Here is an 18,973-nt window from a genome sequence, read left to right as displayed (position 1 = left end):
GTTTGGACACTTTGACACATTGATAATTTCATTTCAATTAAACTTCCAGCCTGCAGACGATCAGTATAATGATTGGTAACCATAGTGATCACACATAGTGATTTTGTGGTCAGAAACCACTCTGATTGGTCCTCAATCACCAGTGGGGACCTATTCTGTTAATGATAGCTGGAAATGAGAGCAAGCACCTGCGCAAAATGTTATCTGCTGTCTCTAGGGTGTTTATTATTGTATCCTTGACACAGGTTATAATGCTGAAAATAGGTATAGCATTATCTTTGGCTTTCAAAAATGCGGTTCTGTTTTAGAAAAAAAAAAACTTTAATATTTGGATTTTTTCTTATACAGGATGAAAAGGAAATTCTATTCTTGGGACGAATGTATGAATTTAAGAGAAGTGAAGGTAATATTTTATATTTTAGTTGGGGATACTAAGGCTAGGTTCACAGCTGTGCGCGTGGTGCCGCTGTGGATCTGCGCAAAAATCTGTGCAGCTGCACCACCCGCAGAGTTCTAATGGCACACCGCTCGCACTGGAAACCGCAACCGAGGTTCCCGTGCAGGCTGCGTTTTCAGAAGAAGTGCAGGGACTTCTTCCATGCGTGTCACGGGCATGGGAGTCCATTCAAATGAATGGGCTCTTGTGGCCGCATATATGTGAACCAGGGCTTATAGTATGTGTTTTAACTAGTTTATCTAGCATTGATTATATAGCAATCTTTGGTCAAGCAGTGTGCTTTTACTGCGATTTTTTGTTTATTTCCTTACACACAGATGTAGGGCTATTTCAGGAAATGCTATGCCTGTCTGTGGGGATCTAATATATTATGAACATAACTTTTATGTTATAAGTTTATATTCAAAATAGTTCCAAAGAAAATTATAGAGAGTTCCTCTCTTCCAACCACCACTATGTTAACAACAGCACAAATTGACCTGGACAATTAAATAAGCTGGTTCCTATCATGTTTACCTTAAGGACAAAGCATCATGTTCACTTTAATGCAAATCCCTGCAGAGACCAAATATATTTACCTTTCCCGTTCCTTTGATCTGTTCGCCCCACAGAAGAGAAAGGTAATACTGGGTACTTCTGAGTATAGGTGTCATGTGACTCAGTCCCCTTCCTTCCACATGATAGTGCTTGGCATTTAGCTGCTCACACTGACCACTGTCAGATCGGGGTTGAAGGAGATCTTTGTAAGCTTCAATTGGATTGATTGGGACCTTACACTGGACTTCTTCTCCTCACTCTTAGCAGCAAACACAATGGCAAGGAAAGTATAAGTTGCTGTGAGGACTGGCTTTACAATTAACCCATTGCTTTGCAATGCATAGACAGGTTTCACTTTACAGCAAAAACTCATGTGAATTTAAAAATTGTCCATGAACATGTTTCCATATTTTGGTATTGAATAAATGTAGTGATTTGTAGATTAGCCAGTAGAGTGAGTGAATACTCAGTTTGGAATCACTCTGCACTGTTAACTGCTTACACAAGATAACTGCACAGGTGAGGAGTGCATTGTTTTTAACAAGTTGCATGTCCTCTGCACCTGCATGGTGAGAAAGAGACGTAAGGACCAACCATTGTGAAGTATTGCAAAGCAGGAAGCAGAGCTTGCTTATGTAATAAATTGATATGATTGCCCATGTGTGTGTGTTGACTGTTGCAATAACACTTTCTATATTCCTGTTATCTTCCTTTCTATATTCCTCATCAGCAAGGAAATCCTGTCAACTATTATGTACTTTATTATTTCAGATTTCAGTGATAGAGATCAATGAATACTTTTTTTTTTTTTTTTTTTTTTTACAGTCCCTGAAAAAACTTAATCATGTCAATGTGGTCAAGTTAAAGGAGGTAATCAGAGAGAATGACCAACTTTATTTCGTATTTGAATACATGAAGGAAAATCTTTATCAGCTAATGAAAGACAGGTAACAATCTTTTTATCACTATACTATTGGAACAAGGTCATGGTATCAAAGTAAACTTTCACCTAGCTCATTCATGACAAAGGAAATAGATCATGGTATAGCAGGCTCCCTATACTGTTGGCTCTTACCTTTCTCCTGCTCCCCTGCCACCCAATTTGCATGCCTTCAACCAGTGGTGTATTTAGGTTTTGTGCTGCCCTAGGCAACACAAAAATCTTTCCTCCCCCCTTCGTGGAGAGAGCCAGCCCCCCACCCGAGACAGCCTTCCACTACCGCCACCCTCCATACACTGGCCACTCCCCCCCACCCACCCCCAGCGAGAGAAAGACACTCACCTTCACAGTTCTAGATATCCCCTGGAATGAGAGTCAGGCCCTGCATACACCGTCAAGTAGCCCCCAGCCTCTCTCGGATCCCACCTGGTCCCCATGCTGCGTGTGTACATTCTGTCCCTTCTTTCGGGGAGCGTTGCTGCCCCCCTGAAAAATGCCGCCCTTGGCAAATGCCTTGTTTGCCTTGTGGTAAATACACCCCTGCCTTCAATACCTCTGATTATGGAGGAACTTGTGACTCTCTTTCCTCCTACCATGCAGCTCTTTGTGCCCAAGTGGCATATTGTCAGGCCTGAGCACGGTGATGTGGAGGCAGCAAGCAGATGCTAAGCTTCGACCTACGACCTGCCAATGCAGAGATTTCAGAGGGGGCTCCTGTGGGTGAATTGGTCAGCAGGGACACTAGTGAAATGTAAGCACCAGTAGTGAGGGACCTGCTAAATAACAAACATGATAATTTGCTCTTTATAGCAAAACTTTAATGTGTAATAACGGATAGCAGACCAGCCACCTTACCTTCAAATAGATTGCTTTAGTTGTTTTTCCTTTCTTTTCATGCAGATACTGTAACTCTCTACATGACTTAGGTCCCTGTTTATTACTGACTGTTTAAAAGAAAAAAAAGGAATATATCATCTTTACAGATCATATTTTTCTTTATATAATCATAGATATACATGCACAGCCCTGCTATTTAAACTTGATGATTTAAGCTTGCTGTTCACTAGTCAAAAGTGGGCCAGTTCAGCAAGGACTGAAGGCTGAATGATAAAAATGAACATTGTATGGCCAACCTTAGTCTGAGTTGCCTCACCCTCCAACTTCTTCTATCCCTTTAGGACAGTGGCAGTAGCAGTTTTGTGCTGCCCAGGTTCCTAGCTCTGATCCTTCTTCCCATATGCATTCTTTGTAATGTAAAATTAATGAGAAGTCTAACAGTGAGATAACGGTATCTTCATTATAGAAAGTGGATGGACTTAAACATTTAGAGAGGAATAAAAAGCTGTTAGGTGGTTAAGAAGCTGGTATATCACTTTTGGGTGAATAACCCTCTAAGGAAAAAAAAATAGATTTTTTTTTTGCTTTTAGTCAGTAATTATGCCTGTGTTGGCATAAACAATGCAGTGTTTTCTACCTGATAAAATTAATGCAAGGTTAAAGTGATATTAAAGGCATTTTTGTTTTTTAAATAACAAATAGCGGCTTTGAACAGAGCAGCCCCAATCCTCCTCTTCTTGAGTCCCCCCTCCCCGAGCCCTGCTGTCTAGTGCCCCCAGAGCAAGTAGCTCGCTATGGGGGCACCCAAGCAGGCTTACTCCTGAGCTGCTGCTCTGCATGTCCATTAACACACAGAGCTGCAGCTCGGCCCTGCCCCTTTGCTCTCCTCATTGGCTCACTGGCTTTTTCTGAAAACACACCAAAAGTCCTGTATGCTGTATCTTTGGTGTGCTCAAAATGCACCAAAAATGCAGGACATAATAGAAGTCTTTGGGAAGGCATGAGTAACCGGCACAAAAAAGTGGGTATATTGCGCTGCATCCACACTGCAGCAGGGTAGTGTGAAATGGCCCTAATAATAATCACCTGCCTGAATGTCTCAGTACTGCTTGCATGATTTGATGCTTTTACCAGTAAATTTACTAGTTTTAAAACTAAGAAGAATTATTTATCATACTGTGATCATAAGTGAACCACTTTAGCATGTCAAAAGTGGGCCCAATGCCACACACTGTATAGAAAATTTTAAATATGTCCTCTCTTGATAATGGCAAGCCATATCTTTATTTTAATGGTCTAACAGATTGTGCCGTAAGGTGACGTAATATGCTTGGTATGATGTTGGGTGGTTGCTACAGAGAGAAAAAGAAGTTAATCTGTGTCCATGTTCTTTGATTTGAAATCTTTGGTCTGTGTAAGAAGTCATTAGGCTCCATTGGCAATATTAAGGGCCCATCAGCGAGACACGCTTGTAGGAAGGAACATACATGTGTAGATGTGGCGGATTTGGAAAAAATGAGACACCCAGAGACATTGGGAGAGCTAAATAGGGTAGAAATGCAAAGTGGTGCTGTAAATTTGATCCTAGGTAAAGGAGGTGGAACAATGACACCAAACTTGCTTCTGGGGGACAAGAACCTCTAGGATCTAATGAAAATGACAATACAAAGGTTAAGTAAATAAAACCTTTTCAATTAAAACAATAGTTTTCATATATGGCTGCTGTTGAATGTTAGTGCTAATATAAAGCCTTTTTTGAATAATGGTGGCTGCTCTCATTGTTTAAAGTTGCAGTCCTCTGGCCCCAACATACCCCGCAGTGGTACTTTTCTAGTGCTGTAGGGATTAAAACAATCCACTGGGCCTGTCACAAGAACTCGTTAAGAGTGCGAGATCTCCCCACCCTTTCTGCCTTCTCCATTCTTAAAAAGCCGTACTATAGCTTCCTACAGTGAAAAGCACACTATGAATGGATGAAGTGATCCTTTCATTCATCTGCTTGTTCTCCATTCATAGAGCACTTTTCATTGCTTGTAGCTATAGTACAGTTTTTATGAATGGAGGAAGGGAAGGTGAGCATAGTCAGCAGTCTTGATGAGTGCCTAAGACAGGTCCAGTGGTTCGTATTAACTCTCACCAGAGGAGTACCACTGCGGGGGCTGTTGGGGGGGGGGGGTTAGGACTAAGGATTTAAATTAGTGAGTGAGCAGCCACCAGTGGAGGAGGAGAGGCTAAGCATAGTCAGAAATCTTGATGAGTGCCTAATACAGGTCCAGTGGTTTGTGTTAACTCTCACCAGAGGAGTACCACTGCGGGGGCTGTTGGGGGGGGTGGGTTAGGACTAAGGAGTTAAATTAGTGAGTGAGCAGCCACCAATGGAAGAGGAGAGGGTAAGCATAGTCGGCAGTCTTGATGAGTGCCTAAGACAGGTCCAATGGTTCATATTAACTCTCACCAGAGGAGTACCACTGTGGGGGGTGTTGGGGGGGAGGTAGGACTGAAGATTTAAATTCGTGACTGAGCAGCCACCAATGGAGGAGGAGAGGGTAAGCATAGTCGGCAGTCTTGATGAGTGCCTAAGACAGGTCCAGTGGTTCATATTAACTCTCACCAGAGGAGTACCACTGTGGGGGGTATTAAGGGGGAGGTAGGACTGAAGATTTAAATTGGTGAATGAGCAGCCGTCCGCAAGGGACACTTCTCATTCAATGTACGTATCGTCCCTTGTGCCGATTAAGAAAAAAAAAATTGGCTTTAAGGGTATGTGCACATGTATGTCAAATTTTGGTTGCCATATAGCAATTCCAATCAGTGCACAGTATGAAATACAAATTGCTTTGGCAAAAACATGGGCAAAATTCCCTAAATCATTTAGGAAGCAATGTTGGTGCTGTTATTCCTTGATAGTATTAATGATTATAAAGAATGTAGTCAAAATCTACTTCACAGTGCAGTCCCCAATGACAAGTTATTATTACTATAGGTAATAATACCATCAATTTATGCAGCGCTTTACATATATATAGTACATTCACATCAGTCCCTAACCCTCAAGGGGTGTACAATCTAAGGTCCCTAACTCACATTCAAACATATACATATTAGGGCCAATTTAGACAGGAGCCAATTAACCTACCAGCATGTGTTTGGAGTGTGAGAGGAAACCAGAGTACCTTGAGGAAACCCACACAGGCACAGGGAGAACATGCAAACTCCAGGCAGGTGGTGCCGTGGTTGGGATTTGAACCAACGACCCTAGTACTGCCAGACGGAAGTGCTAACCATTTAGCCACTGTGCTGCCCTAATGTAAATGTAAAACTATGTACCCTTAGACTTTACACTAGCTCCCTTGTATCAGTACTTGAAGTGTTTAATTTGTCTCTTCACAGAAATAAATTGTTTCCTGAGTCAGTCATCAGAAACATAATGTATCAGATTTTACAAGGATTAGCCTTTGTCCATAAGCACGGTAGGTTTGGAAAGTGAGAACCACGTGTAACCTCTGCAATGTTTTCTATTGGTAATGTATATCCTTCATCGGATAGTATATCTGATTTAAACAGAGATGGACAGGTTATAATGTATCTGCCAACTACACTTGCAACACAGGCAGCCATTGCATGCAGGTGAAAGAGTGCTGCTCCTTGCTATTACTGCGAGAGGGGGTTGATATGCCAAGAAATCTACCTAGACAAGTGAGCATTCTCTTTCATATGTGAGCATTCTCTTTCATATGTGAGCATTCACTTTTGCCAAGGATTGTTAGTAAATAAAGTGATACAATGGGGTTGATTTTACTAAAACTGGAGAGTGAAAAATCTGGTGCAGCTCTGCATAGAAACCAATCAGCTTCCAGGTTTTATTGTCAAAGCTAAATAGATCAAGCTGTAATTAGAAGCTGATTGGTTCCCATGTACAGCGGCAGCAGACTCTGTGCGCACCAGTTTTAGTAAATCTCCCCCTTATGTATGTTAACGTTGAATACCCAGTCATGTGTGAGTAAAATTCAGCGAAACAAAGCTAGTACATGATTGGTTGATCATCGTGAACACAGATTCACGTTATTTACTAAGCTCAGTGGCCAGTCTATACTTCTTAAGAAAATCAACCCTGCTGCGTAGATGGCAGATGCATTTATATTGATAGCAATGGTTTAGGTGGAATTCTTCTAACCATTGCTTAGTATCAGTTTAAATTGTAAAGCTGTTGCCAGGGGTGGACTGGCCATTTGGAAACTCGGGCACTGCCCGAGGGCCCGGGGTCAGTAGGGGGCCCCATGAGATGCCCCTGATACCATTTTCATAGGCTTTTTTGAGTTTGGGCAAGGACACAGGGGCCCCATGATCCCCTATTTCCCGGGGGCCCCATGAGTTGTCAGTCTGCCCCTGGCTGTGGCATTAGAGCAGTGTTTCTCAACTCCAGTCCTCATGGACCCCCAACAGGTCATGTTTTCAGGATTTCCCTCAGATGAAACAGCTGTGGTAATTACTAAGGCAGTGAAACTGATCAAATCACCTGTGCAAAATAATGGAAATCCTGAAAACATGACCTGTTGGGGGTCCATGAGGTCTGGAGTTGAGAAACACTGCATTAGAGTCAGTTTAGACCTCCTTCACATAGCCGTTTAGCTGCATCTACTGGATTCCAACATCAAGAATCAGCGGATTCTTGCGGCTGGAATCACAAGTACTTGGGGTTAGTACTGGCCGCCCAGCCTATATAAACCAATGACAGGTTGGCAGCACCCCCTGCTGTTCGAATGTTGCATGTTATGTCCCTAACCACAGGTTTGCATGTAGCTACATGTGAACAGTGGCAGCAGCTGTCAGCCTGTGATTAGTTTATATAGACCACAGGTGTCAAACTGGCAGCCCTCCAGGTGTTGCCAAACTACAAGTCCCATGAGGCATTGCAAGATTGACAGTTACAAGCATGACTCCCAAAGGCAGAGGCGTGATGGGACTTGTAGTTTCCCAACAGCTGGAGGGCCACCGGTTTGACACCCCAGATATAGACTGAGCGGCCGCTACTATCCGCATGCACCTGTGATTCCTACAGCAAGAATCTGCTGGGTTTGTTTTGTTGGAATCCAGTGGATGAAGCTAAACGGACATATGAAGCAGGTCTCAATCTACAGATATATATTTCTATTTTAACAACAGAAGCCTGTGGTTTTGAAATATACATCCTTTACCTACACTGTTCTTTTTCTTGCTTCAGCTTTCAGAAAGGACCATTGATACCATTTGGATGAATAAAGGGTAGATGATAACGTGCATTCAGCTGATTGGACACATCAGATTGCTGTATAGGCTCTTTTACACAATGTGTGGAAACATTTAACTTGGCAGAGAATAAAATTGGCATTGAAACAAGAGATACAAATATACCGCAGACTGTTTTATGTCTTTTGATGAGACTTCTAAATGGTATCAAGAGGCCTTGTGATTTTCATTTTCTTTTCATTACTATTTATTTTTTCTTCTGCTACTGCTTTCCTACATCACCGTCTTGGCAGAGAGAATAAGATGTTCACTGAGAATGAAATAAGGAACATTATGTTTCAGGTGCTTTCCGGCTTAGCCTTTATACACAAGCATGGTAAGCATTTAGAATGCCATTTTTCATATGCAACCTGCTATGTGTTAGTGAAGTTTCACTTTTTAGTTATTATATACTCTAGTATATACTATCCCTATTTATTGTTGCTTTATATTTTGTAGTATATTATTTGATGAAATATACATGCATTAGTCATTTTCTATGATGTACAGTAGATTTATGTAGAACAGCACCCTGTCAGTAGCTGGTAATAGGGGATTGATCCATTCCTTAGCTTAAAGTGGTATGAAATCCAAAACCAAAAATGTAATATATTGCAGTTTACCAATACTTAGATGTGGTGGCTGCAATCATTTTTCTTTTTTTAGGCTTTTTCCCCTCTGTCTTCATTTGGAGATCTGGCCAGTAACACACTTCCCAAATTAGATTGCCTACTCTCTGGATGAAGGAGCACAGGGGCACCTTTGGACATCAGCATTTTCAGTTTGGGGGGGGTGGAGAGTGATAGATGCACATTTACATAACAGATATAGATACACTAACAAATTGATGCTGAAATCCAGCTAACACAATTTAAGCAGTTATAGTAAGTTTGTTTTCCCTTTTGGAATAAAGGTTTGACATAAATAAATAAAAGCTGATCTTTCTAAGCAACCCTGTCCGTTTTAAATGGTTTGTAACTACTACATCAGCAGGACTGCTTGTTCTTTTGAAAAACAGATTTACTTGCAGGATCATCAGGTGACAAAAGGGAAAGAGAGCCTAAAAAAGAAAACTAATGCAGTCACCACATCTAAGAATTAGTGAGCTGCAATATATTAAAGGTTTCCTTTTGGATTTAATAGTGCTTTAACCACCTCCCGTCTGTCCGTTGTATATAAAGGGCCAGACGGTGCCAAGGCAGGGTTGGGTAGCCATTTATAAACGGCCTCCCCACCCCCTGCTTGTGCGCGCTCCCTGGGAGCACGCAGCACCACGATCCGGTGCCCGCTGTGTCCTCCGGACACAGTGGAACACCGATCGTCGTACGGGACCTCTGTGCGAGGTCCCGATCATGTGATCACGTGTAAAATCTGTGAATGATCACAGAGGTTACATGGTACAAGGCTATTCTCAACAGCCTTATGCCATGTGACAAGCCGTGACCAATCACAGCTCACACAGTAGTTCTCAATGGCTGCAAGAATGCAGCCACAGAGAAGGAGGAATGATTGCTTTTACAGCCTTTATGGGTGTAAAAGCAATCACTGTAAAAAAAAAAAAAAAAATCTTCATCGCCCCCTACAAGTAGTAGGGTGACAGTATGTAAATAAAAAACAAATAATAATATAAAAATGTAAAAAAAGTTTAAAAATTATACTTTTTGGTTATAAACTAATTTGGGTTATTTTGTTTTTTACTAAAAAGATAACAGAATAAATTTTGGCCAAGATTTATGATGAAATATTTATGTGCAAACGTTTATAAGAAAAACACTTTTTTTTCAAAATGTTTGGACTTTTTCATTTACATAGCAAAAAAATAAAAAATCCCAGTGGTGAATAAATACCACCAAAATAAAGATTTATCTGTCTCAAAAAAATGCTAAAAAATGCTATGGGTACAGTGTTGCATGACTGCGCAACTGTCATTCAAAGTGTGATAGCACTGAAAGCTGTAAATTGGCCTGGACAGGAAGGGGGTAAAATTGTCCGGACTTGAAGTGGTTAAGTTATCATGTCAAGATTTTGTCTTAAGATACTGTTCTGCTTTTGTGGGGGAGTTATGGGTATGGGAACTTATCAATCACAAAATCTCTATACTGCTATACGTTCATTTCATATTTTCTGTTAATTTTTAAACATGGGCATGCTCTGTTCTCATTCCCTTTTTCCTTTCACTGGATCAGGGTTTTTTCATCGGGATATGAAGCCTGAAAATCTTTTATGTATGGGCCCCGAGCTTGTGAAAATAGCTGACTTTGGGTTAGTGCGAGAACTGCGATCTCAGCCGCCCTATACAGACTATGTGTCTACCCGATGGTAAGCTACCTATAGTACCTAATAATGTATATACAGTTTAATAATGTAATGTCAGCTTGATAACACAGGTGTTTCTAAAAGGTTTGTAATATACATATATATTGAAAATACAATAAAGTGTATTTCTTACAAAGCATTACACCTTTTCATTTTCACTATGGGTCTGTTTACCTTAACTGCTTCTTAGCACTTGGGTAATCACTAGCTGATTCTTGTGAACTTGTACTTAGCAGAAGCATGCTGTACTCACCTTCCCCACTTTTCTCCACCGTCAGACAATCGGATAAATATTTTTGAGTATGGAGTTACATGGCACATTCACTGTGCATCACTTTGTGCTAATATTAAATGTCTTATAACGTTAAAGCGTGAACAGGAATCTTGGCAGTCTGGCGGTGGAGTGCATCCAAAGTGGTTGTAAACCTCGGACGTGACATATGAACTAAGCATATCCCTCTACAGTGTGTATTTGTCTCATTTAAGAGCACTAAGTGTCTGCTTCCTCATTCCTCTGCTATCAGCATGAGTCACTTCTGATAAGTTTTCCTGACACCAAGAGAAAAATGGTGACAGGGAAAGGACCTCCATCCTGTGATTTGTGTGGAGGGCAGTGTGGGTGTCTCTTCCCTCCAATCAGCTCTCAGAGAGTTCTGCAGAGTGTAACTTCAGCTCTCACGCACTTTTTTCTGAACTTTCAGACAAGCTTTAAAATACAGCACTTTGAATGGATGTACAGAAGAGAAGACTGCAGATAGACAGAAACAACTTATGTAGGAGGAATAGTTTTATCTCTGTGTATCATCTAAAGTCAGTCGCATCACTGGGTATATGGAAGTGTTTACAACCACTTTAAGTACTGCATGCTTCCAGTCCTTCCTTTAAAGGGAACCTTTAACTTTGCCTAGTATGAACAAAGTACAGGCTAACGTTAAAGGTTATGTAATCCCAAAACTAGATACTCATTTTTGCAAGGACAGATTCAGTCACCTGCCATTTGGAATCACCTTGGTAATAACTTTGAGGAAATCCCTGCCCTAAGATATCGATCTTCTGCTGTATCAGTTTTTTGTCAGCACCATCATTTTTTGCTCTTACTCCATATATTCCTATAGAGGATCTAACTGAAAGTAAAGAAATACCACTGACGCACATAAAGGTGAAGTATGCCAGGGCTTCTGAATCTCATGTGAAAAGCTCTCCTACAATATCCTTGAATTGAGGAAACTTCTGAGTAATTCACTTTGGGTGGACTTTAACCCTGTTATCTTACATGTCTGAAAAATGCACCTGCCACTGTGCACTATTACCTGTGGATTTTGTACATTTACACAGGAATATGTCAACTATGTAGATTTGTTGTTCCTATGCAGGTACAGGGCTCCAGAAGTGTTGCTGAGATCTTTAACATATAGCTCTCCCATAGACCTATGGGCAGTTGGGAGCATTATGGCTGAATTATATACCCTTAGACCCCTCTTTCCTGGAACAAGTGAGGTTGACGAGATCTTTAAAATCTGCCAAGTTTTGGGTACACCAAAAAAAGTAAGTTATTTTTAATCCTACTTGATAAGTCAAATGATGAACATGACAGATTAGCTGTGAAACATGTCAACAATTCCATGTAAGTATCACCTATGTTAAGCAAACACAACCATTACATTTACTTTGCAGAGTGACTGGCCTGAAGGATATCAGCTTGCATCAGCTATGAATTTCCGCTTTCCACAGTGTGTCCCTATAAACCTGAAAACTCTGATACCCAATGCCAGTGAAGAGGCATTAACTCTAATGAGAGACATGCTGCAGTGGGACCCCAAGAAGCGCCCCACAGCCAGTCAGGTATTTGATATTGTCAACCTTAATTTTATAAAGAATCAGGAATTTGTCATAAAAATGTTTTAAAGCATATTTGTCATAAAAGAAACAAAGCAGGGACAGAGCCACAGGAGAGGAAGCTGACGTAGTGGGAGGGAGAAGCTGTAAGAAAGATCAGGAATGCAAGGGATTTGACTTCTGCTTTTTTAATTCCCTAGTTATTTAAAAAAAAAAACCTAAATTCTTTCTGTAAACAAAATACCAGGCCAGTAAGAGAATGCTATATTGTATTCTATGGTACATTTACCTGGGAAAGTACAACATGGTGACAGGGTCTCTTTAGAGAAGCCCACAGATATTAGATGGCAGTCAGACGTGCAAGCATAGTCTAGATGCTTTTGAGGAATAAAGTCAGAAGAGCATTTCAAAGTGCTTCACACACTTATCAACTCTCCTGATAAATTAATAAATTTTTTTCAGTGAGGGAAGTAGGACAGCACAGTAGTGACTTGGACAAGTTTTCTAACATTTTTTCAGTTGTTTAGTTGCTGTACAAGGGGAATCAAAACCACATGTCTCACAACATTTGAACTTCACAAAGAGGGACACTACTTAAAGGGATGGAATGTGGTGCGCTATGCACGCTCTGGTGAGGAGTGGACATGGTAACCGAAAAATGGGCATGAACATATGAGTGTGGTTAAAAGATACACTATATTGCCATAAGTATTTTTACACCCTTTCAAATCATTGGATTCAGGTGTCCCAATCACCTCCATGGCCACAGGTGTATAAAATCAAGCACCTAGGCATGCAGACTGCTTCTACAAACATTTGTGAAAGAATGGGTCACTCTCAGTAGCTCAGTGAATTCAAGCGTGGTACTGTGATAGGTTTCCACCTGTGCAATAAATCCATCAGTGAAATTTCCTTGCTGCTCAATATTCCACGGTCAACTGTTAGTGGTATTATAACAAAGTGGAAGCAACTGGGAACAACAGCAACTCAGCCATGAAGTGGTAGGCCATGTGAAATGACAGAGCGGGGTCAGAGCGTGCTGAAGCGCACAGTGCGCAGAAGTTGCCAACTGTCTGCAGAGTCAATAGCTAAAGACCTCCAAACTTTGTGTGGCCTTCAGATTAGTACAACAACAGTGCGTAGAGAACTTCATGTAATGGGTTTCCATGGCCGAGCAACTGCATCCAAACCTTATATCACCAAATGCAATGCAAAGCATTGAATGCAGTAGTGTAAAGCATGCCACCACTGAACTCTAGAGCAGTGGAATCGTGTTCTCTGGAGTGATGAATCATGCTTCTCTGTCTGGCAATCCGATGGATGTGTCTGGGTTTGGTGGTTGCTAGGAGAACGGTACTTGCCTGACTGCATTGTGCCAAGTGAAAAGTTTAGTAGAGGGAGGATTATAGTGTGGGGTTCTTTTTCAGGGGTTGGGCTTGGCCCCTTAGTTCCATTGAAGGGAACTCTTAAGGCGTCAGCATACCAAGACATTTTGGACAATTTGATGCTCCTAACTTTGTGGGAACAGTTTGGGGATGGCCCCTTCCTGTTCCAACATGACTGCGCACCTTAGGGATGAATTAGAGCGGCGACGGTGAAACAGGCCTTCTTGTTTCACATCAATTCCTGACCTCACAAATGCGCTTCTGGAAGAATGGTCAAACATTCTCATAGACCAGGCCTTTCTCTTAAAACATCCTGTGGGGTTGCTTCTCAGCCAAGGGAGTGGGCTCACTCACAATTTTGTCTTAGAACACCATGCCATGAATAAAGAATGGTACAAAAACATCCTCTGAGAGGAACTTCTCCCAAGCATCCAAGAACAGTTTGGTGATGAACAATGAATTTTCCAGCATGATGGAGCACCTTGCCATACTGAAAAAGTGATAACTAAGTGTGTTGGGGAACAAAACAGCTCAATTTTGGGTCCATAGCCAGGAAACTCTCCATACCCTAATCCTATTGAGGACTTGTGGTCAATCCTTAAGAGGCAGGTGAACAAAAAAAAACCCACAAGTTCTGCTAAACTCCAAGCATTGATTATGCAAGAATGGGCTGCCATCAGTCAGGATGTGGACGAGAAGTTGACTGACAGCATGGCAGGGCGAATTGCAGAGGTCTTGAGAAAGAAGGGTTAACACTTCAAATATTGACTCTTTGCATAAACGTAATGTAATTGTCAATAAAAGCCTTTGACACTTATGAAATGCTTGTAATTATACTTCAGTATTCCGTAGTAACATCTGACAAAAAAGATCTAAAAACACTAAAGTAGCAGACTTTGTGAAAATTAATATTTGTGTCATTCTCAAAACTTATGGCCAGTGCTGTATATCTACTGTAAATGCAAACATTTTTGTAGTTTTCATTAGAACACGAAGAATTAGCAGTCATGTCATGCTTTATTGCCATTGGAGGCATTGTTGGAGATACTCCTTCACTTTCCATCTGATAAATGGTTGTCCCATAATAAGCAACCTAGGTGGACCACTGTCACCTATAGAAGAAATGGACAGCCCTCCAGAAGCTATAACATCTCACACCTCCTCAGCTTTGCTTAGTGTGTTTGAGAGCAGGGATGTCTCTATCCATTTTGCTATCTCTTTGCTGGAATTGTAAGATTTTTTGCTGCTATCAACAGCTACTGGTGGATTTAGGCTGGATAGTGGAAATACTGGAAGTTTCCCCAGGTAGCCAGCAAGCACAGACTTTCCCAGTACATTTAATATACTGGTGTTCTCTCTGCAACAGTACTGTAATCCGCAGTGACTTCCCATCCATTTCCAGTTGACACAGGTCTCTACTTTGGATCAGGCCTTTATATCTGGGATTCCTTGTGGAGTTACCAGGACCACAGCTGCAGCAGTTTTCCTTTGCCCATCTCTAAGGACTCACTGCTCAGGCCTCATGCTGTGTTGAGGTTTATCCTCTGGTACTGAGGCTTTGTGTGGTATTACTATAAAAGCAACTTTAGTTGACTGGCCAAAGGGTAAAATTCTCCTTTCACAACTGGGCTTTCCTTAGACTTTGATGCAGCTTGCAAGCTGGCCACATGATGAAGCCCTTCACTTTATTTTAATCTCAGGCTGCACTTTCTCTTATGCTTTGGTGGTCAAGCACTGCCTATGCCCAAACTGCCATTTGTTCTCTCAGCGTGCAGGAGTAGATCACATGTGCATGCATGCTTTGTCCTCTGATCCTGTGACTCTTTTCTGAGGGGAAATGGTAGAAAGTCCAAAAAAACTACATGACACAGTCATCAAGCAGAGTCTCTCCACTTCACAGGGGGTGTCACCAGCTACAATTTTTATGTTCTACAGGCCTTCTCTGGAGCACAGCTTTTTGACATCACCTACCACACCAGTGATTCCAGTGCACCACTGGCAGAGTTGTTTTACTCCTAGTACAGCTCTGGGTCAAGTCCAGGGGTAGAGTTGGGGGTTTTGGCAGCTCAATGGTAAACAACCTTTTTGGTTTTTAGCAGCAGGTCTGACACCAAAGAGAAGGTTCCTCACCCTGTAGCTGCAGGCACATTTTCTATTCAGGATTTTATTTGAACTATGTACCAGAGTGAGCTTAGCACAGGAAACAAATGGGCCTTTTGCACTTTTCATAGCAGTTATTTTTAACCCCTCCCCCCCTTTTTGCAATCTGGATAGAGTACCGGAGGGAGATAACCCCTGTCAACTTTCTTGCCATCTGTGTCCCGTTGTGGAGATTTTCCCTTCACTTCCTGTCCCACAGAGAAAATAGGAAATGAGAGGAATTCCCTTCAAAGTGAAGGAAACCCTAATTGTGACCTGGATCATTAAAACCAATGTCTCCATTGGACGATTTTCCCTCTATTTTTGTTCTGGAGACAACCCAAAATTTGGGATTTCTTTCACTTTAAGGGATAATGATAAACAGGACAGGGGGCAGAGACAGCAATAAAAACCTGACTGAGGTTCTAATCCCCCTCTACTGTATTCAAAACTCAAAAAAAATTATCTTTACTTATACTTTAATATTCTGTTGGCTAGCCTCCAATGGACTCGTTGTCAGAGGAGGAGACCCCACCAGCTGAATTTAAGCCAGCAGTTCGTTCACTAAACAGAAGGAAGCTATTTCTTTTCTAATTGAGGCTAATTTAATATAGAGGATTCTACTATTTTTTTCCTCTACCTCAGTCTCTGGGCTTGCTTCTCATAGACTTAAATATTCTATCAAGAAATTCCACATTATCCCCTATTTGGTGATGTTATCTACAAAGACTGGACAGAAATATAATTCTTTGCATTTAAGTGGTTCCTGGTGCCTATCCATTTGTGGAGGATAATGACAAAAATGGTCTACTCTTCTTGTAGTCAACCCACCTGTAATCTCACTATAACAAGCCTTTGACCACTCCTATGGATAATGTTCTAGCCTTCAATGTAGAACTATAGACAAGCTTTTTTTGTTTTTTAGTTTTGAATAGAGTAAGTGATGTTAAGCTAAGCAACACTGTAAGAAGGCTTTGCTATAACTACCCTTTGTGGGAGACTGTCTTTTCACCTTTTTACTGAAGTAAATTATTAAAAAGGAGACAGAAGTGGTGAGATAGGGTAAAAGCACTGACCACAAAATAAGGATTAATGGCACAGTTTGAAACATTTCCATACTGCATGCAGATTTCCTCAGCCAACCACGGGTTTTCCAGGACTTGTGTTGCAGATTGGGGAACGCCGGATGTGAACTTTCTGGCCTCCAGGTTCAACAACAAACTGGATAGGTTTTGTCTCCAGGTACAGGGATCCTGTAGTGGAAGCAGTGGATGCTCTGGTGGCTACAAGGTACCAGTGCATCCTCATCATTGCCTTTACTCCCCTGAAACATCTTCTTCGTCTGCTTTGCAGGATTGAGATGGAGGGCATTCTAATGATTTCAATTGCTCCAGACTGGGCCAGACAGATGTGTTAGCATGACCTAGTAAGACTCCAGGCAGACATTTTGTGGGTTCTACCAGATCATCACAATCTTCTATTCCAAGGACCGGTTTGCTTTCCTGCTGCACATTTGCTAGATTTAGCAACATGGTTGTTGAAGCCCAGGCTCTGAGGAACAGGAGCACCTCTGGGTCTGTGCTTCCTATGATGCTAAAAGCTAGAAAATGTACTTCTCAGGAGATTTATCATTAGACGTGAAAGGCATACTTCACTTGGTGTGAGGTTTGGGATTCCACCCCAGGAGTTTCTCCATTAAATGAATTCTCTTCTTCCTGCTGCATGGTCTAGATGTCCAATGTCTGGTTCTCAATACTAATATGGATTGAGTTTCTGCCCTTTCTATTCTGTTTCAGAGACTGTTGGCCTCTTACTCTGTTGTACAGTAGATCTCCCATGTAGCTACCCCCATTCTTTGCATCCTGTATGACAGTTCCCATTGTTTGAACCTGCTAGAGATATTTCCCTCAACTCTCACACACAAGGTGGTGTTGCTTATAGCCATCACCTCTGTGAGGCAAGTGTCTGAATTGGGGGTCTTATCCTGTAAGGAGCCCTTTTTGGTTATACATAGAGGCCCAGGACTTCCTTCTTGCCTACAGTAGTTTCTGCCTTTTACCTCAACAAGGATCTTTTTACTATACCTCTGTTTGGCTCCAGTTCACCTAAAGTAAATTTTCCTTTCAATGTCTGGATGTGGTTTAGGCTGTGAGAGCTCTTCTAGATGGGTCCTCATCTTAAGCTAGCTTTAGGTGTAGGGTCCTTTAGGTGGCTCTTTAACTTCTAGTTTTCTTTAGTTTTCTTGGGCCCTATTAGCATTTGTTTGCTGTGTTGCCCATGCCTCAGTAGAATTGCTTTTGGATCACCTAAATGTATCTGCGTGGACGTGATGCCACAGTATAATAAATATTATGGTTTCACAACACTCAAATGTTTTTTAGGTCTGTTCAGCAAGAATGCATTAACTCTGGTTAACCCATTTTAGTAACATAGGGGTACTTACATCAAACCCACTCTTAAAAGCACTACATTTATAATAGTATATGTTTTCTGAAATATAACTGAACATGCACATATTGATAATTGCATGACTTTGGAACAATAAAAAGGGAAGAAAGTGATTCTTTTTTTTTTTTTTACTGTTTGAAGGCTTTAAGGTACCCGTATTTTCTAGTTGGACAAGCACTGGGCCCTCCAACACAAGCTGTAGAACAGAAAAAGGCTGTAAATAAGCCAGCACAATCCATTGAGCCACAGCCGTTCTCTGAGATAAAAAAGCAATCTTCCTCTCCTCCTGATGCACCAGAGAAAACATCAAATGACTCACCTGCTCCACACAGGCCCCTCCAGCAAATACAGCTTCCACAAAGCACAGCCGACAACCAGCTGCCTTCCAAACATCCTCAGGTGACTCTTCCCAACATCAGGAAAACCATATCGCCGGTAAGTAACCCATAAAGTTATGAGGCACACGGTACTGTGCATATGCCGTTTTATTGTGTCATTTTTACTATTAAAATTTTTTACAATTCCCACATGTATAATATTTTAAAGTGTACATCTCTTATAGTGTACATGCTTTTTTCTCCATGTTTTACACCTTTAAAATCGCTACAAGTATAGAAAGATACATGTTGATCTGCCAAAAAAACCAGCGAGCTCCTTATTTTCTGTTTCAGCTGACAGTGTCACTGCTGTACTGAAATCTCCAACAGTGGTATCATCAGCCCTGCCCAGTTGTTCCCTTAGGCTCCATGCACACTGGCTTAGTAATTAATGCATCTACAGGAGTTTTGCCTGTAGAAGCAATGAGTTGAGTTT

The 18,973-nt window shown here is 41.4% G+C and overlaps 1 protein-coding gene across 3 annotated transcripts in view; it reads left to right on the top strand.

Moving 5' to 3' along the window:
- The window catches only part of MAK (male germ cell associated kinase), an 89,825-nt gene that overhangs the window by 43,758 nt on the left and 27,094 nt on the right, over positions 1–18,973 (top strand). For 2 of the 3 annotated variants that reach the window (XM_089682184.1, XM_089682186.1), the window contains exons 3-9: positions 349–403; positions 1,820–1,941; positions 8,291–8,373; positions 10,223–10,355; positions 11,726–11,897; positions 12,027–12,194; positions 18,302–18,595. In XM_089682184.1, the coding sequence (XP_089538310.1) occupies positions 349–403; positions 1,820–1,941; positions 8,291–8,373; positions 10,223–10,355; positions 11,726–11,897; positions 12,027–12,194; positions 18,302–18,595 (1,027 nt within the window). Of the gene's footprint in view, positions 1–348; positions 404–1,819; positions 1,942–6,161; positions 6,242–8,290; positions 8,374–10,222; positions 10,356–11,725; positions 11,898–12,026; positions 12,195–18,301; positions 18,596–18,973 lie in introns of all 3 variants that reach the window. The other variant, XM_089682185.1, reaches the window with a different exon arrangement.

Source organism: Staurois parvus, unplaced genomic scaffold (genome assembly GCF_062004578.1).
Source record: "Staurois parvus isolate SC_StPar_1 unplaced genomic scaffold, SC_StPar_1.0 ptg000287l, whole genome shotgun sequence".
In the NCBI taxonomy this organism is placed as follows: domain Eukaryota; kingdom Metazoa; phylum Chordata; class Amphibia; order Anura; family Ranidae; genus Staurois; species Staurois parvus.
This window is presented reverse-complemented; position numbering and strand designations above follow the sequence as displayed.